Source organism: Folsomia candida, unplaced genomic scaffold, assembly GCF_002217175.1.
Source record: "Folsomia candida strain VU population unplaced genomic scaffold, ASM221717v1 Fcan01_Sc009, whole genome shotgun sequence".
Lineage (NCBI taxonomy): Eukaryota > Metazoa > Arthropoda > Collembola > Entomobryomorpha > Isotomidae > Folsomia > Folsomia candida.
The window spans coordinates 5,309,084-5,326,490 of NW_019091201.1; the positions used below are offsets into that span (position 1 = coordinate 5,309,084).

Sequence of the window (17,407 nt, forward strand, 5' to 3'; positions counted from 1 at the left end):
ATTTTAGTGACAATGTGACAATTAACTAATTAAATTAATTAACTTAATGTATCACATTTTACACGATTGTTCACCCAACAATGAGCAGAAAATACAATGAAAACGTGCAAAGTTTTTTTTGTACCGGCAAACAGCCGACACTTATTTTGTAAAGTTTACACACAAATAAAATTGTGCCGACATAATCGTATTCGTATTTTGGAAATAAATCCTAAATTTTGAAAAATATGAAACAATTATAATTTATAGTAAACTAGAATAATGAAAATAATTTAAAAAAAAGCAAACGGCATCAAAATTCAGCAACATATACAACTTCGTTACACACTTTCACCACGTAACTTTCTCCCATCAAAAATCATCTCTTTTACAAAACATTTTAAGTTTCTGGAAACATACGTCTCCATGGTTACCATAAAGCTGAGGGAAACAAAGTTTTCGTTTTGCTGAATGTTGCCATGGCAGCGGCGGGCTCAAAGAAGTCGGACCGAGAGCTTTGCTTACTTACTGCTGCTTCTGGAGAGTAATAAGTTTCTATAAAAAAATCCATCGTTGTTGGTCGGCGGAGCAACCGTAGCCAAGGATTCGACTTTTTCCGTTGCCATGACGGAAAATGAGTCGGCGTAGCCATAGCAACACGAAAATCACCAAGGCAACAACAAACCGAAAATGTGAAAATTTTGTATTCTATTCCGTCGTCGCCAGCTGAGTGGACAAGTTTTGTTGCGTTCGCAGTTTTATATAGTGAGTGAATCGGTGGAAAATTGGAAATTTAAATTTTAAGGTTCGGAAACTTTTACAACAGGTAAATAAAAAAACTTTTTTTTTTGTTTCTTTATTAGTGAGTAATTTGGGCATAAAATTCCATCTCATATTCGTTATCAAACACATTACACGTTGCTGACCGATTGACCTCTGTCAAAAAGTGTAAACAAAGAAATGTCATCTCTTCTCAGATGTTGTTGCATATGATCCGTTCATAAAGTTTCAATTGTGACACGTTATCTTAATCTTAATTACTGACTAATTTGTTAAATTGTTTAAAAAATTACACTAAACGTTTTGGATTTACATGTGCGCAAAGGTCAGAGGAATTTCGTTTACCTATCTTAATTGTTTAGTAATTAATTGATTCAGTAAAATAGTAATTTGTTCAGGAATTAAGTGTTTAGTAAAAAATATAAAATCGGGAAGTTTTTGTGACCGGGAAATTTTTTGGCAATTTTTAGTACCTGAAAGAAAACGTTTTTTCCACCAGCGAGGTCACTCACCTCACAATTAAAAAAGCATTTAACTTTTAATTATACAAAACTTTCCGGCTTTTATTTTGCTCTATTCTATACTCGCTTTTAAATATTGGTGACATACATAAAGTTAGTTATCTGGTGGGTTATCGTGCCGGGTTACAGCTTATCGTGGTGGGTCTTTCTTTGAAATTGCAGTTTTCTTCGCCTTCCTTTCGGTCTTTGACCTCAGCTGCCTGTCTCCTTCCTCTTCTGCTCGTCCATCCATCCATCCTTCGTTCGTCATCACCACTTTCTTCTTGACTTTCAACTCTTTTTTGACTTTGCTGATCTGAAAAAACCGAGCTTATCATCGTACATAAATACCTACATACATATCGCTGATAAGAAGACATCAGAGTTCCTTCCTTCCATGTGAATATCATGAGGATGGCGAAAGTATCAAATAAATGTCACGCAAAACGGGGAAGAGGTCACACGTCCGTCGCCCTTGAAGTGCACAAGCAAGAAATAATTCATCAAGATGACGACGACGATGAAGAACATGACGATTTCCGGATGGATGACGAAGGTATTTATTCGCTTTAATATACAAATTCTTTCATTTTCTTCTACAATCTACTCGTAATATGCAAATTACTATGTGTTATTTATCTGCCTGCCTCTTATCAAAAACGCTGGGGTATCTATTTTCATCTAGAATTGACCTTTTCAAACACATAATTTAATACAATTTAAGAAATCGCGCATGCAAACAGCAATTCTATTGACAAATTTAACCTAATTGAGAATTGATGAAAGAAATAAAAGTAAAAAGTTTCAAGTTATAGGAGAAAACGGAAATCAAATAATTTGATTGGAAAATATGACGTCTTTGTTTCTACATGTAAAAAAAGGTATCCATTTCGTAAAGATTGAATCGTTTGAAGTTTATGAAACTTGGGAAAAGATGAAAATGAAAAAGAATTCAATACTCTCGTGTAGAATTTTGTTTGTAGTGAATTTCTGTATTTATTATGCGTACGAGATCTTGTCCCCTCTTTTTTACTGACCCACGACCTTTTTGTAGATTCTCAATCTTAAATACACTGCTAGAAATCCGGTATAGTTTGGCAGCCATTAATTTCTCGGTATTAAAGTTACTACAGCTTGGTATTAAACTTATACCGGTCAGTAAAAATTTGCTACTGATATCCTAAAACGTTATTACCCAGTACACGGTATCACTTATCAATCCCATTTTGGTAGAGGCATATATGAATACCGCTTGGTATTAATTTAACACCAAGTATATAATACTGGACTTATAAGAGTGTAATTGTACAAAAATGTGGTAAAAACGTATCAAACTTCATCCACCAATCTTTGCAAATAGATTTTTTTTACAAGAAGCATGGAAATTAATCATGACAAATCTACATACACGCATTTCATTTCATCTCAAACGCAACATGTTACACAATATTTTTGAGAAAGCGATGCATTTGAACGGATTTCAAAAATGAAGATGACGACGAATCCGTTCAATCACAAATATGAAATGAAGTGGAGTCGAATGGCAGAGAAAACTACATAAAATCAAATCTAGAGTTACACCAAGAGAAAGAGAAGAAAAAGTTATTCAAAACCAAACTTATTCATCTTTTTTGAAAGGGAAAACTGGACGAATAAGCGACAAGTTTGAATTGCATAATGAATACGTACCTACAATGACCGCGGAAGCCGTGGGGACATCTGGGGACATTAACATTGTAGGATAAGAGAGGGAGGGGTTTATATAACATGGGTAGATGATGCGGACATCGAACAACCGTGGGGTCATTGTCCCTCTGTCCCCACACTTCCGCTGCCACTGCGTACAAACGTACGCAAGAGATTTCAATTTTCAATAGACCAAGAAAAAAAGCTTCAATCTCTGTAAAGAAGTTTGAGCGAGGTACAAATTGAAAAATTGCTAGTTATTTGAATACAAGAAATAAAATAGAATTGATTGATACGCTACATGTGACTTTTTGAATTCAGGACATTTTAAAGAGATGCACAACTTCAGCTTATAACTGCAACTTATTGCATTTCAGACAGAATAGAATTATTATTATGCGATAAGTAATGATTGGTTGGTTTGGTTGGGTAAGGTTGTCGGTAGATTTATTTAGTCTCGCCGTATTTTGATTTCACCTTTCACCCAAATTTTTATCCATGCATTTCATGGCTCGGTGATTCGCAGTGTTGTCGTCTCATTGTGATTTGTGACTTGTACAACTTTCTCTTTATTATCGTACTTATACACTTGAGATGAGAAAGTGTCATCTCAATTAATTATAATTCTGTGTGTATTATTTGCAAAGCGTTAAATTGTATGTTCATCCTCGTTAAAAGTTTGTAAATAAGTATGCATGTTGTGTATGTGCATAACGATTTTATATTGAGGCAATTCACCTGCAAACTTTGCATGAAACGCCCTTGATCTTATCCTAAGTTTATAAGTTTACACAAATTTGTGAGCTAATTTTTCTTCGAAATGGTTATAAAATTTTGTAAAAGTTTGTAACTTTACAGAATTCACGGATTGATTTTACAATGTTACCAAAGCTTGCGTGAATTGTCTCATTTTAATTTTCTCATGTGTAACTATGACACATAAAATCAGGTCGATACATGCATAATACGCATTCCTTGTTGCTTTTAACAAAACTTGTCGTGTTTCGAGAATCAGTTTAAAAATTATAGGATTCGTTTTTATTTATCCATATAACGCAGTGTTATATAAGCTTTTCCTATAAATCGACATTGGTCAGGTGTTCATACAGAAGTAAACCCTTACTTCCGTTCGTATAGATCATGATGGTGAAATGAAAATCCGGTGTTTTGAGTTTCCACCCTCCGAAGGGGTATTGTTTTCCCCTCGTTTTTCCACCCTCCTCCTCTCTTTTTTCTTATTTTCTGTTTCTGTTGTCTGTAGCTAATGCTCTCTAATTGAGTATTGCTAATAAATATGTAGCTTGGATTGCCTTGCCCGTCAAAAAATCCGAGGCAGGTGAAAACAACAACGGGCAAGGAATAAATAACCCACCGACCGCTGTCATTTTTGTATCCGTACCCCATCTTCCTTTCAAGCTACCCTTGTACATATGCACTCACCCTCACTCACATTCTACTACCCGCTTTTCTGGGTTCGCCCGCCCGTGAAAAAAGGAGGGAGTAAAATATGTAAGTGTGCACAGGTACAAACATAAAAGTAAGGGTGACTTGTCCTCAGTGGCCGCGGAAGCTGTGGGGACATCGGGGGACATTGCCATTGTAGGATGGGGGGAGGGAGGGGTTTATATAAAATGGGGAGATGATGCGGACATCGAATAACCGTGGGGACATTGTCCCTCTTTTGTCCCCTCCAGCTTCCGCGGCCACTGCTTGTCATTTCCGTAAGTGTAACGAATGACAGAATAAATACGTAATAATGGTCGATGTCAATGTCGAATGAATTCAGAGAGACCCTGATTCAAGTGCCCCTATAGAAAGAAAAGTATGTATTCGTCATGTGTATGTCAAAGTGTATCAAATATTCGTAGTTTTCCCTTTTCTCTTAATGAACTGAAGGGAGGGAAGGGAGAAAATGGGGGAGGTTTCACATATGCAATAATGTGACCCTTATTTGTGGACCTGAATTTCTTACCATTTTGTATCCATCGTGAAGTTAGTTTGCTACCGTATTCGATCCAGTTTTGCACCCTTAATTCTTTCGGTTCAAGCTGATTACGTAGTATATACGTGCATAATTAGTGCCTCCTCAGTTCCTGCCCACTACACATATACGATAATAACAATAATTATCACATTTATTTATCCCATCAATCCAATCCATTGATTCCCCCAAGTACAGCTGACAGTTAGTCGTCGTATTAAGCTACATAAAAGATCCAAATCCTATTAAAATTTTGTTCCAGTGAAGAAAAAAATACGAAAACTTTTTCATGCTGAACTTTCTCAAAAAACAAGCCTTGACATATTTTGTTACATATTTACATACGTGATTTCACTTTGCGTGAAAATTGATAAAATCGGAGTCTGTGTTTGAAATTAAGATACAGATCCAAATCCTATTACAATTTTGTTCCTGTGAAAAAAAAATCGGAAACTTTTTCATGATTAACTTTCTCTCGAAAAAAAATAGCAGGCCTTGACATTTTTTGGGGTTATGTACATACGTGATTTCATTTTACGTCCAGGTGCAAATTGATACTTTTGTTTATTTTATTGTGAAGTGTATCGTCGGAATTTTTAGTGGGGACCCAACATTTTGTATTATTTTCATACGGAGAAAGCTGGAGTGCCTGGCTGGGATTCGATGTCTCATTATTATTTCTTCCTTTATTTGGTTATGGTTTTATTTTTCTGGTCTTTTTGGTCGAATCTGGAGCAGAGGTGGATTACGGTACGATACGATGTGAAATCAGATCCATGGGTGAGAGGATCACATTCTGAATTTAATTTGAGTGGTGTCCATGTGGCATTTTTTCTCTTGTCCTCTCTTTAAGTGGACATGGATGGGCACAAGAATGCTTGAATATTCGATTACACAAACCTGAGCTCCCTGAACTGGACCCACACCATTATTTGTTTCTGTTGAAGTGTTTTCATCTTCTCTCTCTTTTTTTTATTTGATTTGCACGCAGAATTGCTATGTACCCAGCTACGCACGTAGGTATATATTGAGGATTTTGAAAGTTTAAACAGATTTTAAAAAACTCTGGGAAAGAATTCTGGGTTGATCTTGATCTTGTCGCGAAGGAAGTGAAGGGGGGACGAGGTGCTCGAAAAGAAATTGTAATCGTTACGTATGTATGGTCAGGTATCAGACGGTTATGTAACGCGGGTAAAGCTGGAGATTATTTTGTGTACATTTGTATGAGAAATGGGGTTGTACATATGTACATATCTACTTGTGCCGATTTATGGCGTGCCTTAAATTTATGCCATATTGTAGTAAATGTCCAGGGGATTTTTGTCCAAAATTAGGGCCATTTTCTTTGTTATGCATGAAAGGAGAAAGTGGTGGCGGTGATCACAAATTTATGCCATATATGGCCAATTTTATGCCCTAAATGTCCAGGGGATGCCCATAATTCAGGGGATTTTTTTTAGAGGAGAAAGTTGATTAACTGGTGGCGATGCCATCCAGTTTTCCCTATTTCCTCCCCACTTTCACCACCATATTGGTGACAATATGTTCAAAATCTGAATCTCATGACTGACGCACCCAGATCAACCCATTGTCCAATAATTAGTCCCGACCACAATGAATATTATGCTCCCTGATTTATGCATGGAAATGACAGGCCTAATATTTGTCAAGTGGGTTGTATTGTTTCTCTCACCAAAATTTGCCTATTGTGTCCTCCCTAACACCTCCTCAATTTAATATTATTTCCTTTCATTCCAGATGTAGTGGGCCCAGCGTCCTTCAGCCTTGAAGATCCTGGAGAACTGTGCTTGGACAAAGTAGTGGGAGTGGACGGTCTCCTCGGCAGCATTCAACCCGTAATCCCCGACAAAATCCCTCCTATTTCCAACGAATCTTTCGAACTGACAACACGATCTGGTCGGAGGATTTCACCACCAAAGAAGACACCCGTCATTCTTCCCCCAGAACTAAAATCAGAATTTGCACCCCATCAACAGCCCTCGCTAACCTTCACGGTAGGGGCGAAAGACAGGGGCGCTCCGCCAAAGAAAGTTCCAAAGGTTACTCTCAAACTGGGAGGATCACCGTCGCCATCGTCGGAAAATTCGGGAAATAAAAGTTCCATATCGATAAGCACCACGACCAGTAGTATGAAGTCGAAATCGAGTGCGAGACAGTCACTGGGGGCGGCGGGACAAGCTGGAGCTGTGGGTTCCACCGTAGTCGCGGTGAATAATGGAGGAGGAGGAGGAAAGGAGTCGTCAGTAGATCAAGAGGTATGAAAAAGTTTCATATTTTTACGTATCATGATTTGATAAGCTGCATAACATAGAAAACATGACAATTGAGTTGTCACAACTCGTCACCGTTCGCATTTCGCCAAGATTAATTGCTTGTACTCTTAGAAACCTGGTATAGTCAGGCTGGCATTGATTTCTCGGAGGTAAATTTGCTACCATTTGGTATTAAAATATTATACAGGTCCATAAAAATTTGCTACTGGCATGGTAAACTTTAATACGGAACTATTACTACAGGGTATTGCTTATCAATACCACTTTGGTAGAGTCATGTATGAATACCGCTCGGTATAAGTTTAATACTGAATTTCTGAGAGTGTGCTTTCACTGCTATCTCTTTCTAATTATATGTTTTTCATTCACCAGGTAATTTTCACATTAAAATACCAATGCTGCTGCAGATTTATGACTTCGTTTAGTTCTATTTGTTTAGTTGGATAGAATTTAATCAGGAATCATCATCACAAACCTGAACACACACATAACATGTCTTTGTTTGTTCCACATATCCATTGAATTTGCTGATTCTTTGAGCCAGCCAGACATGACTAGTGTGACATGATGGATTCCTAAGTAACGGGCCGATATGTTGTTCATATTTAGTTTGAAAAGTCATAATTAATTTAGTTCATGGCGAGAGAAATGTGGAGTATGAGGTACACACTAAACTCATTGGAGTCCATTCCAGCCTGTCTGTGTGAAGGACGACAAATTGGAAGATTTTGTACGGATTCGCATTGATCCATGTACATATGTAAGCGACGTGTGAGAAAATATGGAGGAGGGATGAAAGTGAAAGTAACAGGCAAGGCAAGGGGTAAGATGAGATGTGGGGACGAAAATTATTTGGGTTTAGCCACAGAAAGCGATATGCAGCTACATACATACGCCGTGGGCCAAGATGTTTGAGGGTTTAGCATCATATTGGTGGTTTGGTTCGTACTGGTTCAAGGAAAAATATGCATTGGTGAGATTATGGGTCGTCCCGAGATTGAGACTCACTTTCATTGCGCAACTTTTTTTTTCTACGACCACCACTTACTTTCACCCTTGAACTTATTACGAAGAAAAAGAAGGCATCGTCCGTTACTACGATTCCAAACAGAAGGTGATGCTATGTACCCTACTTGTTGTGTGAAGCATGTTGATAATTACATGTTATGAATTTTCTCGGGAATTTTGGTAATCTTTTTGATTCTTCAAATGTATGTACATCGAGACGAGAAAGCTAATGTCTGGCATACTGTTCTCACTTTTAGATTATTAGCCATAGTTTAAGGAGAAATCTTGGCTTTTCAGAGGAATCCGTTATTTCTACGACTTCCTAAAAAAGTCTGTGAAAGTAAAGCAATTACGGTCCGTATACATAGTTTTGTGATGTGATCACCTCAATTTTGTCTGTCTCGCCGTGCCACAAAGATCTATAAAATATGTTTCAGTCTGCTTTTTCGTGTGCGTATTGACAAAAAAATGAGACGGACCAGAGACCAACGGAGCTTATTCCCATGTTACAGTTACTTTGCGGGTGATGATCACAGTTGGTTGTTGGACATGCATAAATTTTCGGAAATCTTCCCTTTACTTTCTTCTGAAGCAGGTTCAGAAAATGTGTTCCCCATTTATTTGGGGAAATTCCGACCCAACCTGAATCATCACATCGTCTACTCTATACAGCATTATTTGTGCTCATACATATTATGTCCTCTCTCTGATGATGGCATGATGTCGGTTGATGAGGTTTGATTAGTTGATTACTCTTGAGACACCGGGAGTCAAAGTCGGAGAAGAGTGAAGCTCATGCATCGAGTGAAGATGTGCATTAGTAATTTGGACTCATTTGATGTCGGTCGCAAGAGCTTGATCACAATTTGAACGTTGTAGGATGATAAATCATAAATCTAAAATCATGATGACTGATCTGGTATAAATCTGGGGTTTAAGATTTTTTGGGGAAAGTTGATACAACGTTTTAGAGAAAAGAAGAAAGTCAAGAATATTTCTATTTTATTTTGACTAAATTGTAAAGTTTGATGATCTACAAAGTTTCTTGATAATACAATTTTTCGACTTTTTAACTAAAAAATGACATCAATTCCAGTCCAGCCATGTGCACATTTTAATTTCAACTTTTGTATCAATGTACCTCGAAATGTATCATATTTTAATCAAAACTTTGAACCTGAATCCAATCCAACTTAAGAAATACTTGGAATAAATAAAAGAAACCCTATTATTACGAGGTGGATGATCTGTATTGCAAATTCGGGCAAATATTTAGCGGAGATGGAAAAACCTGACTAATCTTGAGTGAGGGGAGTGAGTTAAATAAGTAAAAGTCACTACGGATATATTTCCATAAAACCAAACCAAACCGCTGAGGATGAGTAAACGTATCAAATTCGAAATTTACCATGTTTGATTGCTCGTAGTGTATCGTATTGTGTTACATATGAAGTCCAATTACGCGTTATTTTCAATATATTACCCTCACTAAATATCTTCTTCTCCCTGGCTGGGTCGCTATTTTGAGGATAATTTAATCCTAAGTCACCCTGTTATGTAGTATTTCGACTCTACTAGAGCTATTTTTTCTCCACCTCGTGAAAGAGGTAGTACATACGTAATTTGGAATAAATGCAGAAGCTAATTTCTTTCTGTTTAATTTAATTTCATAATCACTTCATCGCTGCAAAAGTTATGGGATCAAAATGCGGGAAAAAATGTGACACGTGACCTATTGTACTTATGCAGTAGTTTTATATATATCTCGTTAAAAAATTGGATTCGACACCTTCTCTTCATCCGATAACTCCTGTTTTTAATCCGACCACTTTAACAGGAAGGACCAGTAACGATTTGGACTTGTTTCGAGCCTAGCGTAGCTATTTTTTCGGCCAGAAGAGAAAGTTGATTTTAAATTTTCTCCATATTTGTTTTAAAGAATTTGCAAACAAAATAGCTCAATCATGTCTGACTCTCCTGAATTTTTTAGGGATAAATATAGCACAAATTCAGTAGGAAAACATGTCCGACAAGTTAGAGAAGGAAGAAACAATCACAATTTTTCATTGTTTTGAGTCTATTGCAGCTATTTTTTCCAATTACAATTTGAAAATTTCTGATCGATACTGGGTTCCCTCATTTCAAAATGGGGAGAAAGGAGTGTAACATTTCGGAAAAAGGGCTGCAGTACAACAGACCTGTTGCACACGTAGAGTCAGTCAGTCTACGTCTACCTTGCTTTCACTTGGGTCGAATCACGCCACTCACCCACCAACCAGTTGATCTTCATCCATCCGTCGTGTCGTGTGGGTTGCAGAGTGGGTGAAAGTGTGTGGAGGGTGGAATGAATTCCGTGATTGTAGACACCACGCTACTCCTATTGGGATTCTGAATAGTTTTTTTTAAGAAAAATCCAGGATTAAATTTTTTTTCGAAAAACAAAAACGGTGAAAAGTACTTATCATGGAGCACGTATCCTGTCGGACTTGTTGTTCACTTACGATGACGACTAGCACGTCTAGTTCCATCGTGCCGTGGTGGGTTCATGCACATCATCATCAGGTTTGTTGTTCTTGATTTTGTGGAAATTTAAATTAGTTTTTATATGAAGAATTTTGAATTGTTAATTTTTCTCTTGTGGTAAAATTTCTGAATAAACATAATCTGCACAAATTGGGGATAATATTCAAGCGAGACAATATTCTCTAAAATGATTTGCGGTATGATCGTGTGTTCGTTTTTTTCTGGAAATTTAAATTATTTTTTTATTAAGAATTTTTAATTGTTCTTCATTTTTTGTCGTGTGTACTCTAAAATTCATACACAACTAAACATGCTTTAGCACAGTTAAGTATTAAACTAGGCATGATTTCGTACATTATTTAGCAAATTGAAGTCGTATTAAAACTGGATTTCGTAACGCCTCAAATTTGACTCACTATGCCCCCAAAAGAGAAAGTTGATCTTCTTGCATATATTTTAAAGCCGAACAAATAGCTCAATCATGTCCGACTTGAGTGAGGCAAGCAGATATGGTACAAAATTCAGTACGGAAACATGGCCAAATTGATCAGAAGCGACTCCTAAGTGAGTGACGGATGACAACAATCACCCAACAAAAACATCATCATCCTCGTCCATGCATGCATATAATCCTGTCAGTTGTCCACCTTTTCCTCCTCCTTCTCGTAACAAATCTTGCTCTGTGCTCTGCTCTCACCGAAAAAAAAACATATTTTCTTGCTTGCTCTTCAATAAGAGAGGAAAAAGCTTTGAGTCGGATTTTTAGATTTCCCTTTGTTGCTTTCTCGAGTTTTGTCGTGCGAATTGTTGCTGCTGCATTACGCCGTCTCATCTGTCCAGTCCGGTTCTAGTATCATCAACAGATTTATTATTATTATTCCTCCACTGGAGCTGGACTCAAGTGTTGTTGTTCACTCATTCTCGAGTCTGCCCCGTATCAAAAGATTTTGTCAGAGATCACAGATCACAGATCAAGACTTATGTTTTATTGTGTGTCCTGAGGAAGACGAGAGAGGAATCAGAACAGAATTTACAAAGCGGAATAATAGGCAGCATGATTTTGTAAATCGAACCAGATTGGATAGTTGCATTATTATATTATTATTTGGACCTAGGTTTACCCAAGCGGTGAGCTGGATGAAGAAGTGGGCCTGATTTTTTTATGTGTAACAAGAGGTATTTGATTCGGGGTGATGAATATGGATGGATATGGATGGAGAAATGTAGGGATATTGTGCTTCAAGTGGAATAATAAGAATGATTGGACTAACAAGGGTGAAAAAAAGTTTAGAATATGTATGTAGTTCATAAGAAGTGGGACGTAAATAGGCATATTTTTCTATGTACATACATATGCATAAGGTAGTGATATTTTTAAAAAGTTCTGACTGAATTCGGGGAATTTTTATTGCGACGTGCCGTACTTAATGGTGTTACCATTTTACGTAACGGAAATCTTGCTTGTGACAAGATACGTAGAAGGTGGATCGTCTTAATACGCTCATTTTTAACTTTGAGTAGAATTGTAGATTCCAAGATACCTAAGTAAACCTGGCATAAATTCCGGGAATTTTGTCCCTGAAAATACGTAAAATTTCCGGAATTTTGCACGTTAAAATTAGAAGCAGGAAATTTATGGTATAGATATAATTACAAGTCTAATTATTACACCAAGTCTATGATCTTTCCTGGCCAGACGATTAATTAGTATCTGCTTCAATAAGTGCTGCTGAACTCAGGCAGGTGGACAGGCCTGTTTCCGACGGGTAACAGGTGTGCCGTATCACATCAGAGACATAATAACCAATTTTATCCGGTGCTGGTCATGGCTGTTGCTGCTTTATAATGGCAAGGAGAGGATTAATTTGAGCCCGTGTTCATATGTTGGGTGGGTCGGGTTTTGCCTGCTTGCTTCTTCATTTTCTCTCGTCTGTGATCTTGACTGATTATGTAGCAAGTTTGTTTTCGGAGCGTTATTTGATTTGACTCGACCCCACGTACGAACGAGTTCTTATTTGGGCGAGAGAGTGAAAGTGATTGAAAGCGAATATCGTATACGATTCATTTCTACTGATTAAATCTGGGTAATAATAAATAAAGAAAAAATGAACTTGGACTTGAATAACCTTCTCCAGTTACGTAAATATTAGGTGGAGTTCTATATAAAGGTCCCGAGAAGGGGATTTATGGCACGCCTTATTTGCCCATTTTTACCCCCAAAAAAGGCCAACGCGGTGGGGGGACCTTCATGCCAAAAATTTCGGGCATTTATTATTTACATGGCTCTAGAGTAAGACTAATGAAAATCTTATCATCCTTAATTCCCGTAAGGCCAACGTTACGAATTTATGGCATGTCCAAAATGCCCGGTATTTATTCTCATCTTAACATAATTTCGGGAAGCGCAACGCTTTATTTAATCCGAATTTTTCATGAATTATGCAAAATTATGTAAATATTAGACCACGATAACTAAAAACTAGCATGAGAAAAGTGTGTCATTTTCATAACATGGCACAACTCTAAATGTCACTGCATTATTAATTTCAACAGAAAATAGTTACCCAACAAGTATTTAGTTGTCAACCTAATTTATTAATTGCAACTTATCTCGTGCACTTTGTAATTGGCTGCCTGCAATTCCATGTCTGATACGAAAATACATACATATGAACTGTAAGTATGTCTGCTGCACTTCCGCTTAATTGAGGAGTGAGCTCCACCAAGAGATTTGTATCAAGGCAGGCAGGATTTCATTTCACTACGGGCTGGCTGAAGAAGAGGGGTAGTTTTTCCCTGCACAAATATCTATGTACCTGCAATAATGGAAAGACGGAAACCTGCTTACCAGCTAATTAATTGGTTTTCACTCAATGACCTGTTAATTTCTCGGGGAGTGGAATTCAATTTCCAATAATAACGAGGTAAAGAAGGAAGTGAAAGTGGGATAGATATTTTACAGTTGGGGTGACTTGAGATGGAGCATGCTTTCACTCGTCAACTTTTTCATATACGTAACACGTTATAAAAAGTCATTCACGAGATGGATTTTCTTGCCTGAGGGGTACAAATTAATGTGCAAGTCGTCACCGCGTCAGAGATAAGATTGCACATTGTTTAACTGATGAAGTTTCTTATAGTATGTACAAAAATGTGTGGAAAAATAAATCTACGGGGTGGAAATTCCCTTAGTTTTTTGTCCTACTAAATACTACATATGCTTAAAAGCACATAATAAAAATGGAGGTCTCTCAGCGGATGCTCTCCGATTTTGGGCAAACTAGTCTCAATCGAGGACAAATTTAGTTAGGATGAAATTTGCGAAAGACACGATCTCCCAATGGGCACGTTTAGCAGAGATATTTGCATCCAAAGAGGAGAAAATGCGCAGTAAATTTGGCAAATTTTATACCTTTCAAATTTTTCATTTTCCAAATTTTTCATTTTCCAAATTTTTCATTTTCCAAATTTTGCATTTTCCAAATTTTTCATTTTCCAAATTTTTCATTTTCCAAATTTTTCATTTTCCAAATTTTTCATTTTCCAAATTTTTCATTTTCCAAATTTTTCATTTTCCAAATTTTTCATTTTCCAAATTTGTCATTTTCCAAATTTGTCATTTTCCAAATTTTTCATTTTCCAAAGTTTTCATTTTCCAAAGTTTTCATTTTCCAAATTTAATTAAGTTATCACTACAGTTTTGTTTCAAAAATGTAAGACTTTGATACCGTTCGAGCAAAAAATAGATATTTCACAAATAATATTAATGTTTAGGTGCTGTTCTCTCCATCCAAATTTTACACTTCCCAAAGGACGTGTTAATAACTAATGTTTTCTTTTTAAAAAATGCACAGCTTTGATGCCTATCAAGTAAAAAAAACCATGTTTTACATATAATATTAATCTTAAGATTAGTTCACAGCATCTCACAATTCTAAAAATGTTTTGATTTCATCCTAATTAAATTTTCGGCTCTGCCAAACGTGCCCATTGGGAGATCGTGTCTTCCGCAAGTTTCATACTGATTAAAATTGCCATCGATTTACAATAGATTGCTAAAAATCGGATAACATACGCTGGGAGGCCTCCATTCTACGTTCAATTTATTAGCGCTATATAGTTTAACATGGAGGAAAACACTAAAATAATGAGAAGAAAGTGCGTCTCAGTTGATATTTACATGAATCCGTATTTATTTCCATTTCCAGATCTCGAGCGGGGGACCCAGAACGCCCGGGACGCCATCAGATCTCGGATCTGCCACACCGAATCCTCCTACGCCCGGAAATACCAGTTCTAGCGGAATGGTAAACTCACCCCATCAATATGTCACAATCACGGGTAAGTTTCCCCAGTTTTTTTTTCTTCGTCGGAAATGTAAACTAGGGATGGTAATCCGTATCCTAAATTAACCGATCCGTAGGATAGGATCGGATAAATACAGGATCGGATCGGATCGGATTTGCTCGCTTTAGGATCGGATCGGCTCCCGGTTCTACTCGAAATCCGATGCGATCCGATCCTAGGATGGTAGGATATCCGCGGATGATATGTGTGAGACACCTTGTGTCTAACTATGGAAAAACTTTACCAGCTGCTTTTCTTTTGGTGAGTTCATCACATGGCGTACATTATCCGAATGAGCCGAATTATCCTATTATTTTACACCAGTTATTTTTATTTTGACGTTTAAATTATTCAATTTCGTATGATTTCAACGCCAAAATAAAAATAACTGGTGTAAAATAATAGGATAATTCGGCTCATTCGGATAATGTACGCCATGTGATGAACTCACCAAAAGAAAAGCAGCTGGTAAAGTTTTTCCATAATTAGACACAAGGTGTCTCACACTGAATCTTGGATCATCCGCGGATATCCTACCATCCTAGGATCGGATCGCATCGGATTTCGAGTAGAACCGGATAATAGGATAATTCGGCTCATTCGGATAAGGTACGCCATGTGATGAACTCACCAAGTGTGAAACGAGTTTACACAGAGCCGTACCGTGAAATTTTCAGGCCTGGTATGAGCTTCAGTGCCGGGCCCTTCATGTTAAATATATTCGATATTACGCAATCGTTTTCGCTCCAGAATACTAGTAGTATTTAGGAACGAAGTAATATTTTACCTATTTAGAGCACACTATTTTCCCAGATCCACGGGAAAATAGTGACAATTAAATTGTAATTTTAAATTGCTCAGACACCGAAATAACTCGAACCATAATTTTCGTTTTCCTGAATGTTCGTGTTTTCGGTTGTGCCAGAATTTGTGAATACATTTTAAGCCAAATCAGGGTTTTTCAAAGTAATAAATTTTTACCCCATTTCAAAAAATGAAAGCACTTTATTGCACAGAATTACATTGAGTTTAAGAAACTTCCACAATTCAAAAAAAATTTCGAATTTTCTGGTCTGTAACATTTTTTCAAAATTTCGAAATAGCATCAAAATTTCAAACATTAAAAGTTTTTCCAAAAACAGTTTTTATAATTTTATTGAGGTAATTTTTTAGCAAACATGTTACTTGCTTGTTGAAATAGAGTTAAAATTTTAAAATTAACAACGTTTTGAAAAATCCTGCTTTGGCTGACAATGTATTCAAAACTTCTTCCACAACCGAAAACACGAACATTCAGGAACATGAAAATTACCGTTCGGGTTATTTGGGTGCGTGAGCAATTTAAAATTGGTCGGGTCAAAATTTGAGGAAACCACTTCATGCCGACCCATTTTAACCTTAAACGAATTATCATGCATGGAATTAGTATGCGAGAATCTGTATTTTTCTCCCTCGCATGAAAATATCACGGTAAAAATAGAAATTCTCGCTCACGGATTCCGTCATAATTTCATTTAAGCTGAGCATTATGAAAAATCCTGAAACACGTGTTCAATTATTTGTCTAAGGTTACATAATTATCGTGGTTTCGTCAAAATCGGAGCGAGACCTCTGGCGTCGTCGCATTGCCGATTAAGGGGCCTAAGTTTATACCAAAGTTTGTCCCTGGCTTATGGTAAATTTGCTCCCTAGCAAGGCACATTTCAAGTTGCCAAAAAACATGAAGGTTCAGCTAAGATGACGATTTTGCATATTAATTTAAGATTCGAAAGCCAGGCTATTAAAATTAAAAATTGTCCAGTATGTCTGCTCAAATTCATACAAAAATAATTACCCATGAAATACAAATAATATCTAGCAGTTTAATGTTAGGTACATCTAAACAAAAACTTTTTTTTAATCTTCAATAGACAAAAGGTCCATTATACCTAGTGGAAAGCTAGCGACCGAGCCCGGGCCCCTGCGGGCCCCGGGCCTGGTATTTGCTGCCACCATATACCACTGTTGGTACGGTACTGAGTTTACATCGGATGATCCGAGGATCCTGTGCGATCCTAGGATTTCATCGGTTCGGATCGGATCGGATTGTGTGATCCTCGGATCCTCTATCCGATCCGTGTGAAAATCCGATCCTATCCGAGTTTTTACGATCCTAGGATAGGATCGGTTACGGATTACCATCACTAGTAAACTTTTCCATGTAGTATTTACTACTCTGTCAGGACAAATAAAGCATGGATAGTTTTACTGCTATTGCGTCTTTCTTTTCATGTAAAAATGACAACAAGTTTGAACCGAGACACGCGTCT

General features: G+C 37.1%; 1 protein-coding gene across 7 annotated transcripts in view; it reads left to right on the plus strand.

Moving 5' to 3' along the window:
- The first annotated feature begins 245 nt into the window (after nucleotides 1–245).
- LOC110854212 (DNA-binding protein RFX2) overlaps nucleotides 246–17,407 on the plus strand; it is a 30,723-nt gene continuing 13,561 nt past the window's right edge. For 2 of the 7 annotated variants that reach the window (XR_004835512.1, XM_035854740.1), the window contains exons 1-4: nucleotides 246–805; nucleotides 1,443–1,815; nucleotides 6,685–7,202; nucleotides 14,960–15,092. Coding sequence is in view for 6 of the 7 variants with exons in the window: in XM_035854740.1 (XP_035710633.1) it covers nucleotides 1,668–1,815; nucleotides 6,685–7,202; nucleotides 14,960–15,092 (799 nt within the window). In the remaining variant the exon portion in view is untranslated. The remainder of the gene's footprint in view (nucleotides 806–1,442; nucleotides 1,816–6,684; nucleotides 7,203–14,959; nucleotides 15,093–17,407) is intronic. The other 5 variants (XM_035854743.1, XM_035854741.1, XM_035854744.1 and 2 more) reach the window with 3 other exon arrangements.